We start from the raw sequence: 22,123 nt of genomic DNA on the forward strand, positions 1-22,123 counted from the left end.
CAACACAAAAAGACCTTAGGACAACCTTTATGACTGTGATTGGAGGCTGTAAACAGAAATTACTGATTCCATTGAAGAAATCCAAGAAAACAATAACAAACAGTATATAGAAATAAATAAAACTGTTCATGACCTAAAGCTGGAAATCGAGCCAATAAGCAAAACACAAACTGGGGGAAGGGCAGTTCTGGAAATTATAACTTTAGGGATTTGTACAGGAACTACAGAGGGAAGTATAACCAACAGAATATTTAAAAAAAAGGAAGATTCTCAAGTATTGAAGATACTAATGAGAAAATGAATACAGCAGTCAAAGAAAATGTTAAATCTAAAAATCTCCTTTCATAAATATCCCCAAGAAATAAAGGCACCCAAATTTATATAAAGACAAGTCTACAGCTTAAATCACATATTAACTGTAATGTGCTGATAGTGTGAGACTTCAATACCCCACTCTCAACAATAGGAAAGTTACCCAGACCAAAAGCATACAGAAAAATACTGATGTTAATAAACATTACAAACCAAACAGACCTAATAGATATTTATCCAAACACTTTCTACTCTTCACGTCATAGAAATTTCTCCAAAATTGATCACATACTTGGACACAAAGCAACATATATAATAAAATTTAAAATGACAACTTATATCGTATTAGGCCACCATATATTAAAGCTAATTATCATTAACAACAGAAACCTTACAAAACCATGGTAACTGAACATTTCTCTACACAATGAAAATGGATCAAGACAGGAATAAAGAAATTAGAAAGTTAACACAATTGCCTTGTAGTATACCTTGATGTCAGGGATGGTGATTCCCGCAGATGTTTTCTTCCTGTTGAGGATGGGTTTTGATATTCTCGGCTTTATCTTATTCCAGATGAATCTGCACATTGCTCTTTCCAACTCTATGAAGAATTGGGTTGGAATTTTGATGGGGATTGCATTGAGTCTGTAGATTGCTTTCGGTAAGATGGCCATTTTTACAATGTTGATCCTTCCAGTCCATGAGCATGGGAGATCTTCCCATCTTCTGAGATCTTCCTCAATTTTCTTCTTCAGAGATTTTAAGTTCTTGTCATACAGGTCCTTCACTTGCTTAGTTAGAGTCACACCAATGTATTTCACATTGTTTGTGACTATTGTGAAGGGTATCTTTTCCCTAATTTCTTTCTCTGCATGTTTGTCCTTTGAGTAGAGGAAGGCAACTGATTTGTTTGAGTTAATTTTATATCCAGCCACTTTGCTGAACTTGTTAATCAGCTGTAAAAGTTCTCTGGTGGAATTTTTGCTGGAAAGATCCCAGATGTCTTTCAGTAGATGAATGGATAAAAAAATGATGGTATATTTACACAATGGAGTACTACTCAGCTATCATAAACAATGACTTTATGAAATTCTTAGGAAAATGGATGCATCTAGAGAATATCATCCTGAGTGAGGTAACCCAGTCACAAAAGAACAGACATAATATGCAGTCACTGATAATTGGATACTAGCACCAGAAAGCTCTGAACACCCCAGAAATAATTCACAGGCTATATGAAACTCAAAAAAAAAACTAAGGCCAAAATATGATAGCCTCAGTCCTTCTTAGAAAAAAAAAATAAATGTATAGCACCCTCTCAGAGTGTGGTACACCTGGACCTTAAATTATTAATATTCCAAGAGCTAAGAATATAACCTTTTGGCAATTTTTGGTATTCAAAGATCACTATGTATAATCTATACTCACCAAGAAAATTGTTTCCATGTTACACTCTGTCCTACATGTACTTTACACTTTTGGTAACTAGTAGATTTCAATGCATGTAATCAAACCTCTAAAAGAATTAAGCACTGACAAAAAGTATTCATATAGTGTTATGCCAAAATGTCTTTAAAAATCTGTATATGTACCCCTCTTTTTCTTAAACAAAGTTGTAAAAAAGAGAGAAAAAAAGTAAGAAATTAGAAAGTTTCTAAAACTCAGAGACAGTGAATACAAAACATACCCAAACATGAGATTCAGTATAAGTGGCACTCAGAGAAAAAGTCATAGCACTAAGTGCCTGTATTTCCAAAACAAAACAACAAAGGAGCCATCTCATACTAGCAACTTAATAGCAAACCTGAAAGTGCTTGAAAGAATAGCTTAGTCAGGCCTAAGAGGAGTATATAGCAAGAAATAAACTGGGGAAATCAATAGAGGAACACAATAGAAAGAATTATTGTAACAACACTTTGACTGTTTGAGAAAATCAACAAAACAGACAAACCCTTATCCAAATTACCTAAAAGTCAAGGGTAGAGTATCCAAATTAACAAAATCAGGAAAGAAAGAGATAGATCACAGTAACAGAAACCAAGGAAATTCAGAGCATCATGTGGACATACTTTAAAACCCTATACTCCACAAAACTGAAAAATCTAAAATAAATCATAATTTTCAATAGTTACCACTTGCACAAGTTTAATGAAGATCAGATTAAACAATTTAAACAAACCTATAATGCCTAATGATATAGAAACTGTCTTACAACAACAACAACACCAAAAAGGCCAGGCCAGATGGTTTTTATGCAGAATTCTGAGATTTTCTAAGAAGAGTTAATGCCGATACTCCCCAAATAATAACACAAAATAAAAACAGAGGGAACATTGCCCAATTCATTTTAGAAAGCCACAGTTACGCCAACACTCAAACTCTGTAGGCAAAATGAAAAGAAATTTCTCAACAATTATTTTACAAAATATAAATACAAAAATATGCAGTAAAATGCTTGCAAACTGAATCGCAGAAGACATCAAAGATCTTCCACCAAGATCAAGTAGGCTTCATCTTAGAGATGCAGGGGTAGTTTAATATAAAAAAAATTCTGGAAATTAAATCCACCTTATGAACAAATGGAAAAACAAGCCTCATGATCATAGCATTAGATACAGAAAAAGCCCCTGACAAAAATCCATGACCCCTTTTTGATAATAGTCCTGGAGAAATTAAGAAAACAGGACATACCTAAACATAATAAAGGCAATTTACAGTAAGCCCATAGGCAGCATCAAACTAAATAGAGAGAAACTCAAAACAATTTCACTAAAATCAGGAACAAGATATAGGTGTCTACTTTCTCCATACCTATTCAATATAGTACTTAAATTTTTAGTTAAAACAGCAAAACATCTGCATGAGATCAAGGGAATCCAAATTGGAAAGGAAGAAGTCAAAGTATCATTAGTTGCAAATAATATAACAGCATATTGTAAAAGCTCTACCAGGGAACTCCTCAACTGATAAACACTTCTAGTGAAGAGTCAGGATAGCGTTTAACTAAAATATCAGTAGCTCTCCTGTATACAAAAGACAAACTGACAAAGAAATCAGAGAAACAACACCTTTCACAATTGCATCAAATTATATAAAATATGTTGGTAGAATGCTAACCAAGCAAGTGAAAGACTTGTATGATAAAAACTTCAAATCTTTGCAGAATGAAATTGAAGAAGATATCAGAAGATGGAAAAAGATCTTCAATGTTCCTTGATCAGTAGGATTAACATAATAAATATGGATATCTTACCAAAAGCAAGCTACAGATTCAATGCAAGCGCCATCCAAAATACAGCATAATTCTTCACAGAGCTTTAAAGGGCAGTTTTCAACTTTATACAGAAAATACCCAAAACAAAACCCAAGCCCAGGATATCTAAGAATACCAAACAATAAATGAACTGCAGGAGGTATCGCCTTCCCTGATTCCGAGTGTGTCCTCATGCCCTACTTTGATGTGATAGCTTCTCAGTTATATATTGTCATGTTTAGCTTTCTTCTGTTAGAATCCTATTCTTTTCTACTGAGAGACAAAAAGGGAGTGAAAGCACGGGGAGGGGAGTCGGGAGAAATCTGGGAGAGAAGGAGAGGAAAATATTATCAGGACATGCTATATGAGAAAAAAAACATTTTCAATAATAAAGAAGAAATGTAATCACATAACTGCTATAATTACTTATTGCAAATGTGTGCATTAAAAAAAATAGTTTGTGTATTCCTTCCAAATTATACAGATTTGAGCCCACTAAAAGGTAGAATTGTCAGATTTTTATGGACAGATACATGAGAAGAAAATATTCCAATTTTCAGAAGACAGGACGGTGTGCTTCAGTCACTGATTACTGGCGGTGGAACCTTCTCTTCAAGCTGTTGGACAGTTTCTGGGAGCTCATCTGCAATAGTTTAGTGCTTCAGTCTCAAGTGACCATGATCAATATTGAACCTCAAAGAAGTTGACTCTGGAATTTTCAAAATGAATACCTTAACATCATTAGTGTCTATGGCAGGTAGAAGCCTTTGTCCTGCAGGGCTGGGTTTTACAGAGGGTAGGCACACTGCTATAGAATAAAACCATATTTCTGTAAAGATTTGTGAATGATTGCCTCCCTCCTTCCCTCCCTCCCCCTCCCTCCCTCGCCCCCCACACACACAAACACACACACACACACACACACACACACACACAGACACACACACACTACATTTATTTCTGTGAGGGCTTTCTATAAGACCCTTGGGTTGGGGGAACAAGAAAGCTGCTTGGGGGAGATCATGTCTCCTATGACCATTCTGAAAACACACTTCACACCAGATCTGGGTAATGCAGCTGCAACAGAAGAATGGCGATAGAAGTAAAAGGCGAGGAGCTAACAATGTCCAGCCTTTAGTATTTAAAACACAGCACAGCAGATTAATAATGAAATGCATCTAGCAATGAATTCACAGTTACTGCGGCGTTTCAAAGATTTTAATTTTTTTTTTTTGATCCAGACACTTATTATCTGTAAAGGTGTTGTGTTGTGTCTCTTGGTATAATGTGTCCCTCTTGGGTTTCTGTATATGTATTTCACTGTTTGAGTAAAATATATAATATTAATATGAACAAATAAATAACCTTTTGATCTGAAGATGTGACAGCATTTAGCTGGTAAATAAAGAATATATATTACATATTATTGTTAGTGTTCAATGTGTAAAGAATTGCTCTGGCAAAGGCTCATTTTTTCAGGGTAGGAGAATACCAAGGTGCTGAGGTGGGTGGGAGAGGGAGCACCTTCATGGAGGCGATGGGAGGGAGGATGGAATGGGGGGTAAGAGGATAACATCTGAAATGTAAATACAGAGAATACCCAGTAAAAAAATTTAAAGAGACTTTGGCTGATAAACACTAAAATAATTTTAAATTGTTTTATATAGTTTCATAATTTTTAATATAATATCATTTTCTTCTTTCCCTTTTCTCCCTCAACCTGTCCTTATCATTCAAAATTATCACCTCTTTAATTAATTGTGGTTACCATAGCTCTCTCTCTGTCTCTCTCTCTCTTTCTCCTCTCTCTCTCTGTCTCTCTCTCTCTCTCTCTCTCTCTCTCTCTCTCTCTCTCTCTCTCTCTGTGTGTGTGTGTGTGTGTGTGTGTGTATGCGTGTGCACACATGTGTTTGTGCATGTGTCCGTGTCTTTGTTCATAAGTATAAAAACACCACCTTCTCTGTCTGTACACTGCTGTTTGTATGTGTAGTTTTCAGGGCTGTCCGTTTGGTACTGGATAACTATTGTCATGCCTTTTCTAGGAAAAACTATTTCTCTGACTCTCAGTATTTCTCAGTTACTTGCAGTTTTTTGTCTAGGGCTGAAGTCTAACCAGCATGGTGCCTAAATATGTTTTAACTGAAATGGTTCATAGTTAAAGGGCAGTCTTATAAGTCTTAATTTCAGAATATACAGAAATCTTGGAGACATTTCAAATGTAAATAATAAGGGTTTTAAAAGTCAGTTTCATAAAATTAAGAGCTGTCATTATCAATCTGGGTTCAAAATGGTTTTTAAAATACAAATTATAAAAAATAGCTGTATGTTATACTAGATTTTTTTTAGTATAGAGTTTATTCAGGAGATGGGCAGGAGAGTTAAACGGGTAGTAGAGTCAGAGAGAGACAGAGAGAGACAGAGACAGAGACAGAGACAGAGACAGAGGAGTAGAGAAATAGAGGTCAGGCAAGAGCATGTGGAGAGAGAGGGGGAAGGGAACGAGAAGAGGAGGGGCCAGGTCAGGGGGAGCACAACGTGGAGAGACCAAGAGAGCAAGAGAGCAAGAGCATGCTATATATTTTAATATTAAGTGCTTTACAAGTAATTTTCCAAGACCTTATCTTTGCTGTTTCATTTGGTTTTAGTCTGATGAGCCAGTTAAGAAACTGAGTCTTACACACACATGCACATGCACACTCACATACATACACACACACACACATACACACACACACACACACACACACACACACACACACACACACACACGACACTCCTGCCACATATAGCTTTGAACAACATGAAAGCACTGTTTTCCTGAGTGAAATCTGATGTGCGCTAATGTGATCTATCAGTGGTCTGAGTCTGGGGACATTTTGTTTTGTTTTGTTCTGTTTGCAGTGCTTGAATTTGAATGAGGATCTGCACATTTAAGGGCAAACAGTACTAACCTGCACCCTGGTGAGAGGCATATTATATGATATGAGCACATATTATTCATTCACTGACAGTGGAAAGCACTTGAAACCTTGTGAGAATTGCATGTCATTAAGATGCCAATTGCTCTCAAACTGTACCTGTTAGGTGTCAGGTGAGGGGCTCCACTTTCCATCCTCAGAATTTATATTTGTTTCCACGAGTACCTGGAGCCTGGTCAGAATAAAGACTGTTCAGTGTACCTAAGGGTCCATCCCACATAAGCTGTTCAGGTTATGAAGCTAGACTTCAGAATGGGACAGACATCACTATTGACTGAAACAAGGAAAGCCACTGAAGCAAAGGAAGAACTGGAGTCCGCCATTGTCCCACTTAACTCAACTGGAGGGACATGTCATTTCCATAGCTGCTCACTCGCTGTTTAATGCTACTTGGGAGTAAGCCCTGGGATGGAAAACAAAGTGTGAAAACTGGCTGTCGGTTTTATTGCTTATGAAATTGTGCACATGTTATATTTTATAATGTGTCAGACAATGAAGGAGGATGGGCTATTTTTCCACTGACTTGTGCTGAGTATGTCGGTCATTTTCTTACTTACCTGCAAGGTTCTGCAAAGGGCTGAGCAGCACATTCTTTGACCTCTTGGCTAACATTAGTTATGCACAGAGACACCACGCATCCTCCACACAGCACTCCAGAAACAGACAGCCTATGGAGGGATGGGAACGTCTCCTTGCCACACTGGGAAATGTGGCAGACCTCCTCATAGTAGTTTTGAACAAAACAATGTCAGAAAACTGGGCAAGAGTTTTGATTTAGAATGTACTCATTTTATTAGTGGTTCGTCAGTTCTGAAGCAAAAAAAAAAATCTATTAGGTTTTATATGCACAGATTTGGACAGATTGTGTATAGGTTTTAATTCAGATTAAAACTGCAGTTACCATAATGGTGTATTTCTTTAGATCCTGTTTAGTGATATCAAATAAAAAAAATTTTTAAAATAAATGCTGTGATGTAAAGGTTTTTTTTTTTTCCTAACAGTGACAATTGAAGTGTCTTTTGAATCTAATGTTAGCCTTCCTTGTCATTTACTAATCTTAGTAGTATGTTTTGCAGGATAGCAATAACCCATAAGTAAACACAAAATCATTCTATGTTCAAATTGTCTCAAACTGATTTGCTGAAAGCAGGTCAAGGTTTCCGTTTGAACCGTGTGTCTTCAAGGGAAGACTTTCATTTTGTACTGTTTTCTGATTTACCCCAACAGCTCTTTTTCTGAGAGAACCTCCCAGGCCGGCTGCTTATTGAAACATACTCAGGGTAAAGTGCACTTTCAAAAATTACATAAAATTGTTGTAAAAGAAAGTAGAACTTTTCTTTTAGATGACTTCTAAAGTCAGACTCAGTAGCTTGAAGAACTGCCTGGATCAGAAGTGTAAAAGCTATGAATTCAGTCCTGTTTTCTCAGAGGACAACCTTGTCTCTGCAGAAGTTTGAATGTGCACAGCACGTTTGACTGCGCCTGACCAAGAGTGCCTGCCTCTCCCTGACTCCCCCTGTCCCTCCCTTCCCCTCCCTCCATCTGCACCTCTCCCAGTCTCCCCTGCTCCACCCTGCCTCTCCCTACTCTTGTTACTTGAACTTGTCTGCCTCGCATGTCTGCCTTTTGCAATGACTGTTCCAACTGCTTTACGTGGAAGATTTTGAGCTAAAAGAAATGAGAAGTCTTCAAATAGAAAGAGGTCACCTAATTAAATCGCACACGTGAGGCCATTAAAGTCAGAAATGTGAGCAGAAAAGTTTGTGAAATTTTATAGCTTGGAACTTCATTAGGTTATTTGCATACCTTGAAATTTCCAACCCAACTTCAAGTCACATGGGTGTGATAAAACTCAGTTCAATTCAGTTTAGTGCTGTTGTCAACCACCTGGAACCAACACCCTTGCCAGAGGTCAAGCCTAGTAAGACTATTTGCATTCCAGAAGCCACTTTAGGAGTTTCAAGGGGCACTTCATTTCTGACCAAATAGATGGAAATGTGAAAGAGTTCCCACAGTTTTCATTCAGCTCAGCCAATTGCAGCAGGGGCTAGAACTAAGTAAAGTATGGGGTGTTTGCTGTGAGTGTGTGTGTGTATCTATGTGTGTGTGTGTGTGTGTGTGTGTGTGTGTGTTGCCTGTTTGCCTCATTTTTATTACAAGGAATTTACATCAGGGCCAGCCACCTTAAGAGATGTATAAGGCAACTTCTGGGAGGGATCAGCTCAGTGTTTATTTAGCTTCTCCTTGTAGCTACAGCCTCTTAGTGTATTGTTTTCCTCATCAGCCAGGAAGTTCGGACATGCTCAGTTGTCCAGAGTTCTAATGGTTCTTTTATTGGGTAATGATCGATTGACTCATCAGCTACATGATGGAACTCTACCATCTCCACATTTCCTAGACGCTAGCTGTTTTGTCAACTGTGCACTGTTAGAGTTATGTCTGTGGAAGAACATCCAACTCTGCAAACATCGGCTCTCATTCTAAAACAGCCGGAAGTGTCCATGTCTGTTTTACAATCTTTCCTGCTTTCTTCTCTGCTGACACTTCTCCCTTCTGTTAGTTTCTCGGGGCAGCATTTCCTTCTCCACCTTCTTATCCTCAACATGAATTTTTTATATGGTTGAGAGTAGGTTGGAAACACAGAGACCACCCATGCGGGGAGCCATAGGACAGAGGAGTCAAGGGTGGTGTCCTCGGGTCTCTGCACTGTCTGTACCTGCAGATCCTAGATGATTAACACTTGGAAGGTAGATATGGAGAAGAGAGAGGAGAAGCACTCTGTTCTCAGTAAGTGCTTCATTAGCACACGGTTGCAGTCTGCACATAAGAAATGTAATGTGTGAGATTCGAAAAAATAAAAGCTTGGGGATGAAGCTAAGTACTAAAGGAGCATTTGTGAAGTATCAGAAGGTTTGTTGTTGTATAATTTATTTAGTATCACTGTTCTATTAAATTCAAGCCATGTGTCTGAGCCTGGATTTGAATCAAAAATATGTCACTTTGTCACATTAGCAGAACGTTTAGAGTCTAACAAAGGTGAGGAATTTCAGACTAAAAAGAAGGAAGCGATTAGGTTCCAAATGTGATTACTAAATGATATATCTTTAATAAAACCTTGTAATAAAAGATAGCAAAGCACTTTAAGTCCTTTTAAGTTATATTGCCTGGTTAAGTATGTTAGAGAAAATCTCTGCCCTTTCCTTTATTGATTTATTTTTACAGGATCTTGTTAATTGAAATAGAATTAAAACATTTTACTCTACCATTCCTCATTTCATTTCCTCCTATGTTCCTCTTTTTCTTTAGTTATTTTTGTTACATACATAAATATGTATGTAAGGGTTTGCATGGATCTATAAACACAACCATCCAAGCCCAGTTTTCTTGTTTGCAAGTATATAATTCCAAGGGTGATAATTTCACAATGGACAGTATGTAAGGGGCTCATCTTTGGGAGAGGTCCTGGATGTCAACAGTTGCCTTGTTTGGAAATGGAACCCCAGGAATTTTTCCCCATCCACATTAATCTGTCCACTGACCTTGTGATTGTTCTAGCCTAGTTTTTCCAGCCATTCTTGGAGAAGCTGTCTCAGCACAAACTTCCCCATACCCTTGACACCGATCTTCTTCCCTTTCCCGCTTCCGTGATGTTGCCTGAGCCACACAGGCGCATCCATCAAGCCATGCTGCCCATGATTTGTTGATTTCTGAGTTATGTCCGGTTGTGGTTTTCTGTGATAGTCTCCATTTGCTGTAAGGAAATGTGGAGGGTACAGATATATGTGGTTATAATATATGTAGAATGTAGTCCAGAATCACACTGGGATGGTGGAGTTTCAAAGGTAGATTGCTCTCTACTGTCCCTGGCTTTAGTGGACCTGGGAAGCTGCTAGAATTTCCAAGAAAGTTCTCAAAAACATTCTCTCTGAAAGGTTCTTCTTTAGGTCAGTTTTCTCTCTTTGCCCTTAGTACTTACACATCTTTCAGAATGCATGATTACATGGTAAAAAGTTCACCATAGTTTACACATAAATTTAAATCATAGATTGAATAAGAATTTTACAACAGAGAATGTTTACATGTGTATCTATTAAGAGGAATTATCTGTCACAAGATCAACAGGTTCATTGGAAGTTGTAAACCCTAATTTTTCTGATTAAATTATAAATGAAGTTTCTTTCTTTCTTTTTTTTATAACCATGAAGCTGTTTAATTAAGTCATTAGCAATTTAGAACACCAGTTTGTGAGGATATATCCTGTTTGTCATAGAGAACTGAGATCACAGGTAGCACTGGTGCTGAGGAATGGCTTTAATCTTTGGCAAAATCTGCATGTCCAAGTTTTTTTTTTTTTTTTTTTTTTTTTTTTTGAGCTATCTTTTTGGCCCATCCATCTAATTTCTGGGTGAGTGTCTTACTGAACCTGAAGCTTACCACTTTGATTAGACTGGTTTGTCAGTGAAACTCAAATCTGCCTGTCTGTACCCTTGGCAAGACCTAGAGTTTTGGAGGCATAGACTGCTTCCAAAACCAGCATTTTTAGGTATTCCTGCTTGTACAATGTGTATTTTACCCACTAAATCCTATTCATAGCCCTTATTTTGTTTTGTTGATATAAGATCTGTCATGGCTGGTCATAAATGTACTATGTATTTCATATTTTATATTTTGGGAACTCCTAATACTTCTGCTTCCAACTCTCAAGTACAATGGCTAAAGGCATGTGCCATTATTTCTCACTGAGGATGGCAATTTTTAGAATAATTAAGCTAAATGGTGAATTCTAGAACATCTTGGAATATAGAGTTTTTCTTACAGAAATACTTTATGATAGTAGTAACACATTGGGAGGAACTGTATACTTGCCTTCCAAGAGAATACTCAATCCTATGTTTCTTTTCTTCCTTTCTTTCTTTTTTTTTTTTTTTTTTTTTTTTTTTTTTTTCTGATCAGCCTTTTGCTGTTCTGTAATCTCGTATTTCTCCTTCTCTGCCTCAAAGATCTTGCACTGCTAAAGCCTGGTTTCGGCAGCTGCTTCTTCTTGAAGTAAGCTTCTGTCAGGTGTTTGGAGATTTTAACCTCGCTGATATCCACTTTTTAGAGGTGGCGATGACAAACTTCTGGTGTGTTCTGCGCAGAGGAACTCGGTTGAAGGCAAGAGGTCCAGTCACAAGTATCAAGCCACTACCCAACTGCTTCAGGAAAACCACTCTCTTGCCCCTGTGGCACCCGGTGAGGATGATCAGGACAAACCCAGAGTGATGCTGGAGTGTAGCCTTCTTAGTGCTGAATGAAGGGCTTCTTGCCGTGGCTCAGTAGCTACCGAGGCACATCTTCAGTAGAATAATACCTAGGAATTTTCAAAGCTTCACCACCCAGGTGCCACCGTTCTTGTCCCCACCAACTGGTTTTGTGACAGTAGCAAGGACCTTCTCCTTTTTCTTCTTATTCTTTTTTTTACAACCTTGGTCTTGGCAGCTGAGTATTTCCTTTTGTACAAGGTCTTTCTGTTATACATAGCAGATTGGGAATACCTGCCAATTCCTTTTATCAGGACAGGGTTTCGGCTGTAATGGGGCTTTGCCGCCTTCTTGGGTTACCCTTCTTGGCTGCAACAGCAGGCCGGGTCTTGGAGGCAGGAGCATCCTCCCTAGCCTTCCTGGCCCCAGGTATCATCTCCTTTGTATCAGGCTTCTCTGCCTTTTCGCCCGTCATCTTGTAAGATGGGAAAGCAAGTGAAGTTTTGTATTGTCTTCTGTCCTTGCACATAGAGTAAACTGTTTATTACCTTTTTGTTGTGAATTTAGTCTAAGGCTACTAATGTTAATTTGGGCCATCAAATTACATGGGGATCAGCACATCTGCATATAATACTTCCTACTGTTTGTTTTGATTGGTTAAAACAGTGCTGGCAGGGCTTTTAGGATTTCTGGGCAAGGGACCCAGAGAGAGAAAGGAGATACAGGCCATGCTGACAAAGGGCAGTGTTAGGCATGTGGAGGTTTCAGAATGGCCCAGTCATTGAGCTGTTTACGTCATATTAAAATATAAGTGTGTGTTTGTGTACATGTGCGAGTGTGCGTGTGTGTGTGTGTGTGTGTGTGTGTGTGTGTGTGTGTGTGTCTTTCATTCGAGAACTCAGAACATTAGAGTGGGTGGTGAGGAATGTTTCTGCTGCCCAGTTGATTAGAGGAGAGATTAATTGGCAACTATAACACCTTTTTTAACCTTTGGTTAATTGTTTTACAACCTCTTGGAATATGCTCTAAGTTGTAGATGTCACTTGCTATCTCAGAAGCAATTAACTAGCAACACTTGAAGATTGCAGAGTTCTCTTTGCAGTTTTGATTATCAGAGAGGACTTAATAGCAGTCCTATTATAAAAGAGCTAAATAATTGCTGATATAATTACAGGAATTTTATAGGATCATCATTAAAGATTAAAAAAATATTTATTTGTTTATATAGTATCACTGAAAGACAGTCCATCTTTGTTGTTCTGCAAAGACCGCCTCCGAAGGATAAATAAGATTTGTTTCCCACTTGTTTTTTCTTCACTTGATTGATTTTTTTCCTTAGGTTTTCAGGAGACTTTTAGTTTTGTGAGGTTCCACTTACTAGTTTTTAGCTTTAATCCCTAGGCAAGAGAAGTCCTGTTCAAAAAGTTCTTTTCTACACCAGTATTTTAGGTAGGGCTCTGCATATGTTTCATTCTAGCTACCTTATCGTTTCTGGTTTCAAACTGAGGTCTTTGATCCACTTGGATATAATGTTTGTATTAGATGATAGATATGGGTCAAATTTCATTCTTCTGCATGCATACAGTCAGTTTTCCCTGCATCATTTATTTAAGATACTGTCATTCATTCCTCCTTTAGAGTTCTTATATAACTCCTGGGGCGTTTGCTCTGCTCTTTGCCTGCTTCACTGCTTTCCTATGTATTTATATGAGGAACATCTGCAAACCCAAATTCCAACGTCCTCCCTAATCTGAAACCTTCTGAGTCACAGCATGAGGCTATAGTTCCAAATTTCATACCTGCCTTCACAGGTTGCAGCAAAAAAAATGAAGGCATACTGTGCAGAATTAATTCCAGACATTACCTCAAGACAGAACATGTAGATTTCACTTCATGTTCAGAGTTGGGTCTTATCTCCAAGAAATCATGTTTTATATATTGCAAACATTGTATAGTCTGGAAGAAATAAAAAGCTTAGATCTTAAGTACACCTTGCCCCAAACCTGCTGCTTTTGGAATATTTAACCCATCCTGGAAATACTTTTGGGAAGAATTAAATACTCTTAGGCTAAAATTCAGTTCTATTTATTATTATGATGTTAGCATCTTGGGATAAGCTTGCTAGGGTACCAAGTAGGTAACACATTAGGATAAATGGGTATAAAAGCAAGGTTCACAATGCATAAACTTTAAAATCCCAAGCATCACCACTCAAATTATAGACTGGCTAGATGTGTTCCTGTTCTCAGTTCTGTTCTTGTTCTGTGGCCTTGTTATTGGTAATGTACTCACCTGGCTTCTATTGTTTTGTCAAGATTTGTGATACAAGGCAAAATGATTAAACAACATGTATTTAGAAATTATGACCAGCCTTAGGCTGCTGACAGTAAGATAAAGAAAGCTGTATGATTAGAGGCAATAGCTCGAAAGTAAGATTTCAGATCCTAACAAGCAGTGGGGATGCAGGTTTAACTCACATAAAGTTGATTCAGAACACAGAAATGCAATTGACATCCATATAGGAACTTTCCATTTTTTAGTGTGGAATCTGAGAATTAATGTTGATATCATCTATCCATCATATTTGCCAACCTACTTGATATTACTAACCAACAAAGTTATAAGTGGAAATCAAGCCACAAGATATTTCTCCAAGGGGAAAGGAAAACATAAAATCTTTAAAGAACTTTGGATGGATCCATGATGTTATTGGTTTACATAGAAAAATCCAATTTTTACTGACAAAGGTGTAGAATATATTTGGGTTGTCCACATTCCATCTTAAAAGACTACAGAATAATTTTTTAAATTAAAACAGCACCTAGTTTTTCAAGCATAATATCTTGTTAGGGGATTGAAGGTAGAGAAGATGAAGGAACCCTTGACATTTATTGGTATTGCATTAGGCCATGTTGATACTGAAATTACATTTTCCTTGGTCCTTCTAGTATCTACCCACATTCTTAGTGCTATACATTTCTGCAGTAAAAAGGGGGAAAGAATCATTATCGCCCTGCTGTGTGAGAAAGACTTTGTTAAAAGGAGAAAATAGGTGACAAGGCATTCATGTGGCTCTGCGTTTCTCCAGGTATACAATTGATAGAAGCCTGAAAATCATCTAGTAGTGAACATGATTCTCATTCTTCAATAATCACAGCTTCCCTCTATGTGAAAAGTGAACCCTGTTTTTTTTTTACATTTTATAGAATAATAGTTACGATAATAACATAATAGATTATGATAAATCTATTGTATATCATCATTGCTATTTAAATATTTAAAGTATTTTGATCATTTTGACAACTAACTTATTTTGTAGTAAATTTAATATGGGATATGTGTTAATTGACAATTTCCCTTCACATACATCTTGCTTTGCAACATCCTGTTATCTCAGAAGAAAGAACCTTCACCTTATGTGTTCCCATCTCAAGCCTTAGTCCATAGTTTTCAGATTAATATCATTCTCTCCCTTAGAACACATTTGTACAAACTGCCTTCTTGAATAATGGCTGCCCATTTTGTTTAAGAGTTGATACAATTGGTTAATGCAAATATTATTTTAAAGTATATCTCACAACGAAAAACAGATTTTTAATATTTTCTATTGTGTATTTTCCTGTGAAGAATCCTTCCATGTGAATACAACTTTGAATTCTTGTCGAACTCTTTCCCATAGAAAAGATAAAATATTAAAATATCACATACCAATTTTGATAATACATAAATTTTCACCTAAGGTAGTTAAAGGATGAAACAAGATTCTCTAGAAGGAATCTGCAGGAGTCCACGTTTTAGACAAGAAAACATACTGCTATAAATAAGAAGTGCAATGAATTTGTCCCCACTGTGTCTGTCCTTTGTAGTCTCCTCCACCAGGGCCTTTGATTAAAGAATAATTCCAGAGTATGTACCAGCATTGTGCCATAGCTCCTACCTCAGTAAAAAATCTTATACAGTTATCTACTCTCTGTTCTGACCAGAGATTTGTGTGCCCTCAACATAGGCCCCTACAATCTGGGATGTGGGGAGAGGGACAGCCAGTTGGGTGACCTCTGGAAGAGGCACAGTTTTTGTTGCACTATAACACAACCCATTGGTTATATGGATGGATAGAGCTGCTCTGAGCTTTTGCATGGATGAGAGGGTGATCATGTGCTGTCTTTGCCAAGCCTTAGTTCTGCCTAGGACTGTGCCAGCCTTCACTGCTTCTTGGTGCCTCAGAAGCTGCCAGCCCCTGAGAAAATGGCTCACTGTTAACTTCTTCCCCAGAAATCTTTGTCTGAAATCTACTCTGCTGTCTTTGCTGTCTACAAAATAAAATGGATAACTCACTAAAGGTCAGGGGCAACTTTCCCACTTAATTATCAGGGTGACAACTGACCTTTATCTTAAAATGTTGTGTTGAGTTCCTTCTCTTAGGAGAAGACTAATTTTAGTTGTATCTTACTTTTTCTTCTGTCCAACAAAACCTGGCACAAAGAATGCCAAGCTAATGATATATTATATTCAGTGAACATTTAATTTAACATTTTGATTATGTGGCCATAGTCTTTGACTTAATTTTTCTCTCTGTACCATCCTAATCCTCCCCTCTCCACATCTGCTTTTGTAGCAGTAAGGAAATGTGGTCTTAATACGTTCTTTCGCAGGCTGCTTGTTTCACAGCAGGCCCGGCTGCACCACTGTGTGCCCAGGGTGCCAAACTTTAATTGTCAATAATGAGCTATTGTGTTTTCATGTTTTGCAGTTAAACACAAACATCCAAGCTATATACTAAACCTCTATATTATCTTTTCTTTCCTGTTTGTTATATATTTTTACATTTTTAATTGAGTAAAAGAAAAATTGAAGCTATCTTTTTAACCTTCATACTAAATACTTAATTCATGTATATGCAATGTTTATGCAATATAAGTATGTGGAATTTAATTCTGTATTCTTTACCAGTGTTCTTTATTCCTTCATCTGTTTTCATGTTGGTGAACCACTGAGGAACATGTTTCTCTTTAAGCTTGGAGATTTCCCTTCATCATGTATTTAACTTTTAAAGAGAGTTGTGAAGATGAGTAACTCTCAGAGTTGCTTGTCCATGAGAGTCTTTATCAGTTTCTTACTTCTAGACTGCCATGCCATATGAAGTGTGTTTGCTTGGGATGTGTGTGTACATACTCTCATGCTGTCTCAGTAAATCACCATCTGTCTCCTGGATTGAAAACGTTCTTCCAAGAGGCCTACAGTTGGGCTGAGTGGCAGTACCTTTCTTGTGATGTGCTTTCCTTGATGCTTTCTTAAGCTCCCTTTATCCTTCATTTTTGACCATTTCATTACAATATATGGTGGTGCAGTTTTGCTTGGACTTGTCCCTTCCATAGATAGACATGTAAATCCATCTGTAGATTTGAAAAATGTTCATCTATTATCAATGTAAACGACCATATTATTCATCGTTGGTATCTTCTTCCTTTCCTACCTCTAAAATGAAAGCATCTGTTCTTCCTTCTTTTCTATAAATCATCTGTGCTTTCTCAACCATTTACATTATTCTCCACATCCCCCTTTATTTGTGGATAACACATATTTTTCTTAGTAAAATAAATGTCAGCACTGACTTATTATTTTATTAATTTCATTGGCAAATAAAATATCTTTCTGCATTTATTTTAATAATTTCAGCTTGTCAATTTTGATTTTATTAAATTATATATTTTTTTAAACATCTTTAAGTTTCCATAAATAATAATTTGAAATTGTTTGTCAACCACATAACAGTTTTTTTGGGCAGATGCTGAAGGATTTTTATGTCTGTGGTAATGTGCCTGTTGTTTTTTTTTTTTTGTTACAGTTCTTGCTATAACACACTGATGTCTGTGTGTTCCACAGAGCAGTTGTTTCTGGTACCTTTTACAAACTAATCTTGAAGTAGTTATACTTCCTTATCTTCCTCCCAGTGAAGCAGGCAGGTGCTGGAGAGATGGCAGCTATGTAGTCCCTGTGTGCCACATGAGAGGTCAGTGAGTGAGAAGAAGACAGGAAAACTCCAGAGATGCTTAGCCACCGTGGCTCTGGATGTCCACTGTGGCTGGGAATGGTGTTCAGTGTGGCAGTCAGAGGAAAAGAAGCAATCAGTTTTTTTCCTCTCACCGGGTAGAGAAACTATGGTTGAGACTGTCCCTTTGGGCACTGGATTTGTCTTCCAGGCCACTTCTCATGCTTGCAACGTCAGATGGAGAATCAGCTACAGAACTGATGCCTGCATGCAAAGACTCATGGGTGGGCTGTGCCTTTGGTGTCAGGTCAGTGATTGACCATTTATTGGTAGTAGGATGCAGTCACTTTGGTAGCAGTATACATATAGCAGTGCTGTGATGGGGAACCCAAGTATGTTAGCTAGAACTCAGATCATAGCTATGCTGAAATGTGGAGGCTCTGAGTTCTGAGAAAACCAAAAGCAAACTGTTGCACTATGGCAGTGGCCTACTGTGACATATAGGAATATATACTGCAGCCATAGGACCCAGGTCAGAATGCAGCAGGCCTGTATTGAGTAAAGGCAGTTTCTATAGTGATTGTATTCTTGAAGCCTCTGAAGTCCCTGAGTATGAATGCCTACAAGTCTACATCTGTACAGTCCCTGAGTATGTATGTCTACAAGTCTACATCTGTACTGTCCCTGAGTATGTATGCCTACAATTCTACATCTATACTGTCCCTGAGTATGTATGCCTACAAGTCTACATCTGTACTGTCCCTGAGTATGTATGCCTACAATTCTACATCTGTACTGTCCCTGAGTATGTATGCCTACAAGTCTACATCGGTACTGTCCCTGAGTATGTATGTCTACAAGTCTACATCTGTACTGTCCCTGAGTATGTATTTCTACAAGGTTACATCTGTACTGTTCCTGAGTATGTATGCCTACAAGTCTACATCTGTACTGTCCCTGAGTATGTATGTCTACAAGTCTACATCTGTACTGTCCCTGAGTATGTAAGTCTACAAGTCTACATCTGTACTGTCCCTGAGTATGTATGTCTACAAGTCTACATCGGTACTGTCCCTGAGTATGTATGTCTGCAAGGTTACATCTGTACTGTCCCTGAGTATGTATGCCTACAAGTCTACATCTGTACAGTCCCTGAGTATGTATGTCTACAAGTCTACATCTGTACTGTCCCTGAGTATGTATGCCTACAATTCTACATCTGTACTGTCCCTGAGTATGTATGCCTACAAGTCTACATCTGTACTGTCCCTGAGTATGTATGCCTACAATTCTACATCTGTACTGTCCCTGAGTATGTATGCCTACAAGTCTACATCGGTACTGTCCCTGAGTTTGTATGTCTACAAGTCTACATCTGTACTGTCCCTGAGTATGTATGCCTAGAAGTCTACATCTGTACAGTCCCTGAGATTGTATGTCTACCAGTCTACATCTGTACTGTCCCTGTGTATGTATGTCTATAAGTCTACATCTGTACTGTCCCTGAGTATTTATGTCTACAAGTCTACATCTGTACTGTCCCTGAGTATGTATGTCTACAAGGTTACTTCTGTACTGTCCCTGAGTACCTATGTCTACAAGGTTACATTTGTACTGTCCCTGAGTATGTATGTCTACAAGGTTATATCTGTACTGTCCCTGAGTATGTATGCCTACAAGTCTACATCTGTACTGTCCCTAACTATGTATGCCTACATGTCTATATCTGTACTGTCCCCGAGTATCTATGTCTACAAGTCTACATCTGTACTGTCCTTGAGTATGTATGTCTACAAGTCTACTTTTATACTGTCCCTGAGTATGTATGCCTACCAGGTTATATCTGTACTGTCCCTGTGTATGTATGTCTACAAGTCTACATCTGTACTGTCCCTGAGTAGCTATGTCTACAAGGTTACATCTGTACTGTCCCTGAGTATGTATGTCTACAAGTCTACATCTGTACTGTCCTTGTGTATGAGTGCCTACAAGGTTACATCTGTACTGTCCCTTAGTATGTATGTCTACAAGGTTATATCTGTACTGTCCCTGAGTATGTATATCTACCAGTCTACATCTGTACTGTCCCTGCGTATGTATGTCTACAAGTCTACATCTGTACTGTCCCTAAGTATGTATATCTACATGTCTACATCTGTACTGTCCCTGAGTATGTATGCCTACAAGGTTATATCTGTACTGTCCCTGAGTATGTATGCCTACAAGTCTACATCTGTGCTGTCCCTGAGTATGTATGTCTACATGTGTACATCTGTACTGTCCCTGAGTATGTATGTCTACAAGGTTATATCTGTACTGTCCCTGAGTATGTATGTCTACAAGTCTACATCTGTGCTGTCCCTGAGTATGTATGTCTACAAGCCTATGTAGCACTCTCCAACTTGTGTAGATTCAGAATTAAAAGATATCCTGATACCTAATATCTTCAGTGTACCTTTTTTACCTCCATGCATGTCCATAAACTTCCAACCAGAAAAAATTTCTTTTTTGATTCTTGGCAGGAATTTTATGCATGGAAAGTCATAGGCACAGTATTTAATTTGACTTTGTTAGGTGTTAAATTGTTACTGAGCACTTGAGGTGTCTGTTAGGAATCAATTACATGCAACTAGGTAATAACAGGTAGTATTCCTTATTCAAATGCTTCAGGCCAGAAGTATTTTGTAATTTAGATTTAACTATTTAGACAGTTAAATGAACTTAATAAGACAATTTCGAAATGGAATACAGTTCCTACCATGGAATTGCTTTGTGTTCTAAATACTTTATGTAAACAGTCTGTAAATCATTCCACAAAGCACATCCATCTACCCCTACTATAACTACAGTCTATCATATGAGGTCACTGATGGAAATTTCTATTTGCACCATAATGTTCTGATCCAAAGCGCACTTGAATATTAGACATTTGGAACAGAGTGTGAGAAGTAATAAAGTATAGAACAATGGTAGAAAATGATTTGAAGCTATATAAGCCATCAAGAAAAAGTATTATCATACTTTTAAAATCTTAAATATTTGTTCCTTTTTTCTCCCATGCCACCAATCTTGTTCCACTAATCAAAGGGACAGGGAGGAAGATGCATTAACAAATCAGGAACTGTTCTTTTGTCTGACAGTGTAAACACATGTATGCCTTTTCTGATCTGAACCACGCAGTGTTCTAAAAGTGTCATTGCTTCTTCTCAGGATCAAGGCAATTATAATGTGACACGCTATGAAAATATTTTCTCTGTGTTTTGGATTCTGGAACAACTGCTTGAAGACGAATCCCAGGGAGATCCCGCTCCACATATCAATCCCAGCAGCCCGGAAATTCAGAAATTTCTTCAGAAGCATGATGAATCCATCTTCCGGCTTTCAGATGCGTTTCCTTTGTTTACATTTTACTTATGGAGACTGGGCGTTCTGTTGAACTCAGCACAGATGGACACTGTTAAGCATGAATCTCTGCCTTAGCAGCTTACCATGTGTAAAAAATATGGTGTGCTTCAGTATTTTCCAAACCCTGTTTTTAAATGAGTATTTTAAATTGGTTGACTAACCTAATCATTAATTCAATTTAGTGATAAGTCTTCGGTGTAAGAGATGATGAGTCACTGTTCCATGTTACAGTCAGGCAGTTTCGGGTGACCCCTCGTGTTTGTGTATTAAATCCTATTTCCCTCAGTAGTTTAGCTCTAGTCGCTAACGTGGCTCATCTCAGAAAGTACAATAAATTGTCAATGGTTTCCATCTGATACAAATTTCACTACAAATTGTAATGAGATGAAGCTTAGACTTCTGTCATTTCCCGCACTTAAATACAAGGTTTGAGTAAATGGTAAAAGTAGAATTTATTATGTGGCTGTAGTCAAGTCGTTTTCTCTTGAAGGACAGTACTGTAGAGAAAGAAGAGGATTTGGAAACCAGTGGCTTTGAATTTTACTTAATCAACATGTTTGTAAAGTATGTTTGAAGTGTTAATTAGTTCTCTAAAATGTCCCTTTTAAAACATTTTTCTGTTGAATAAAAACACTATTGTCCCTGTGCTTGTTAAAATGTAATAAAGTTATGTATTATCAAGTCATCGAGGATGTTTTTATAAATTTTAATATCATACAATAAATACGTGTTATACTTGTTAAAAGTACTGGGTTGAACTTTTTCATTACACAATTAGCTTTACTTCATTTAGTTATTAAAACTGCAACAGACAAGCCTAATGAGTGCACATTTTGCACGTTCCTATTGTGCAATTTAAAGGAAACTTAAAATATACTGTAATTCTCTTCCCTTTGTTAATCATTTTGGATTCTGTTTTATAAGGTAATTATCATTTTCAGAT

The 22,123-nt window shown here is 37.6% G+C and overlaps 1 protein-coding gene and 1 pseudogene across 2 annotated transcripts in view; one reads left to right on the forward strand and one right to left on the reverse strand.

Moving 5' to 3' along the window:
* The window catches only part of MEI4 (meiotic double-stranded break formation protein 4), a gene marked incomplete at both ends in the record, with an annotated part of 144,472 nt that extends 123,217 nt beyond the window's left edge, over positions 1–21,255 (forward strand). Inside the window, one exon of the mRNA XM_080934304.1 lies at positions 20,986–21,255. Coding sequence (XP_080790430.1) covers positions 20,986–21,255 — 270 coding nt within the window. The remainder of the gene's footprint in view (positions 1–20,985) is intronic.
* LOC308434144 (large ribosomal subunit protein eL6-like) lies at positions 10,776–12,261 on the reverse strand (annotated as a pseudogene). The gene is made up of 2 exons: positions 11,486–12,261; positions 10,776–10,874 (listed from the first exon to the last, which is right to left on the reverse strand). The product of its transcript is annotated as a large ribosomal subunit protein eL6-like (transcript).
* Positions 21,256–22,123: the final 868 nt, after the last annotated feature.

The sequence above is a fragment of the Micromys minutus genome (genome assembly GCF_963924665.1).
Source record: "Micromys minutus genome assembly, chromosome: 21".
Taxonomy (NCBI): domain Eukaryota; kingdom Metazoa; phylum Chordata; class Mammalia; order Rodentia; family Muridae; genus Micromys; species Micromys minutus.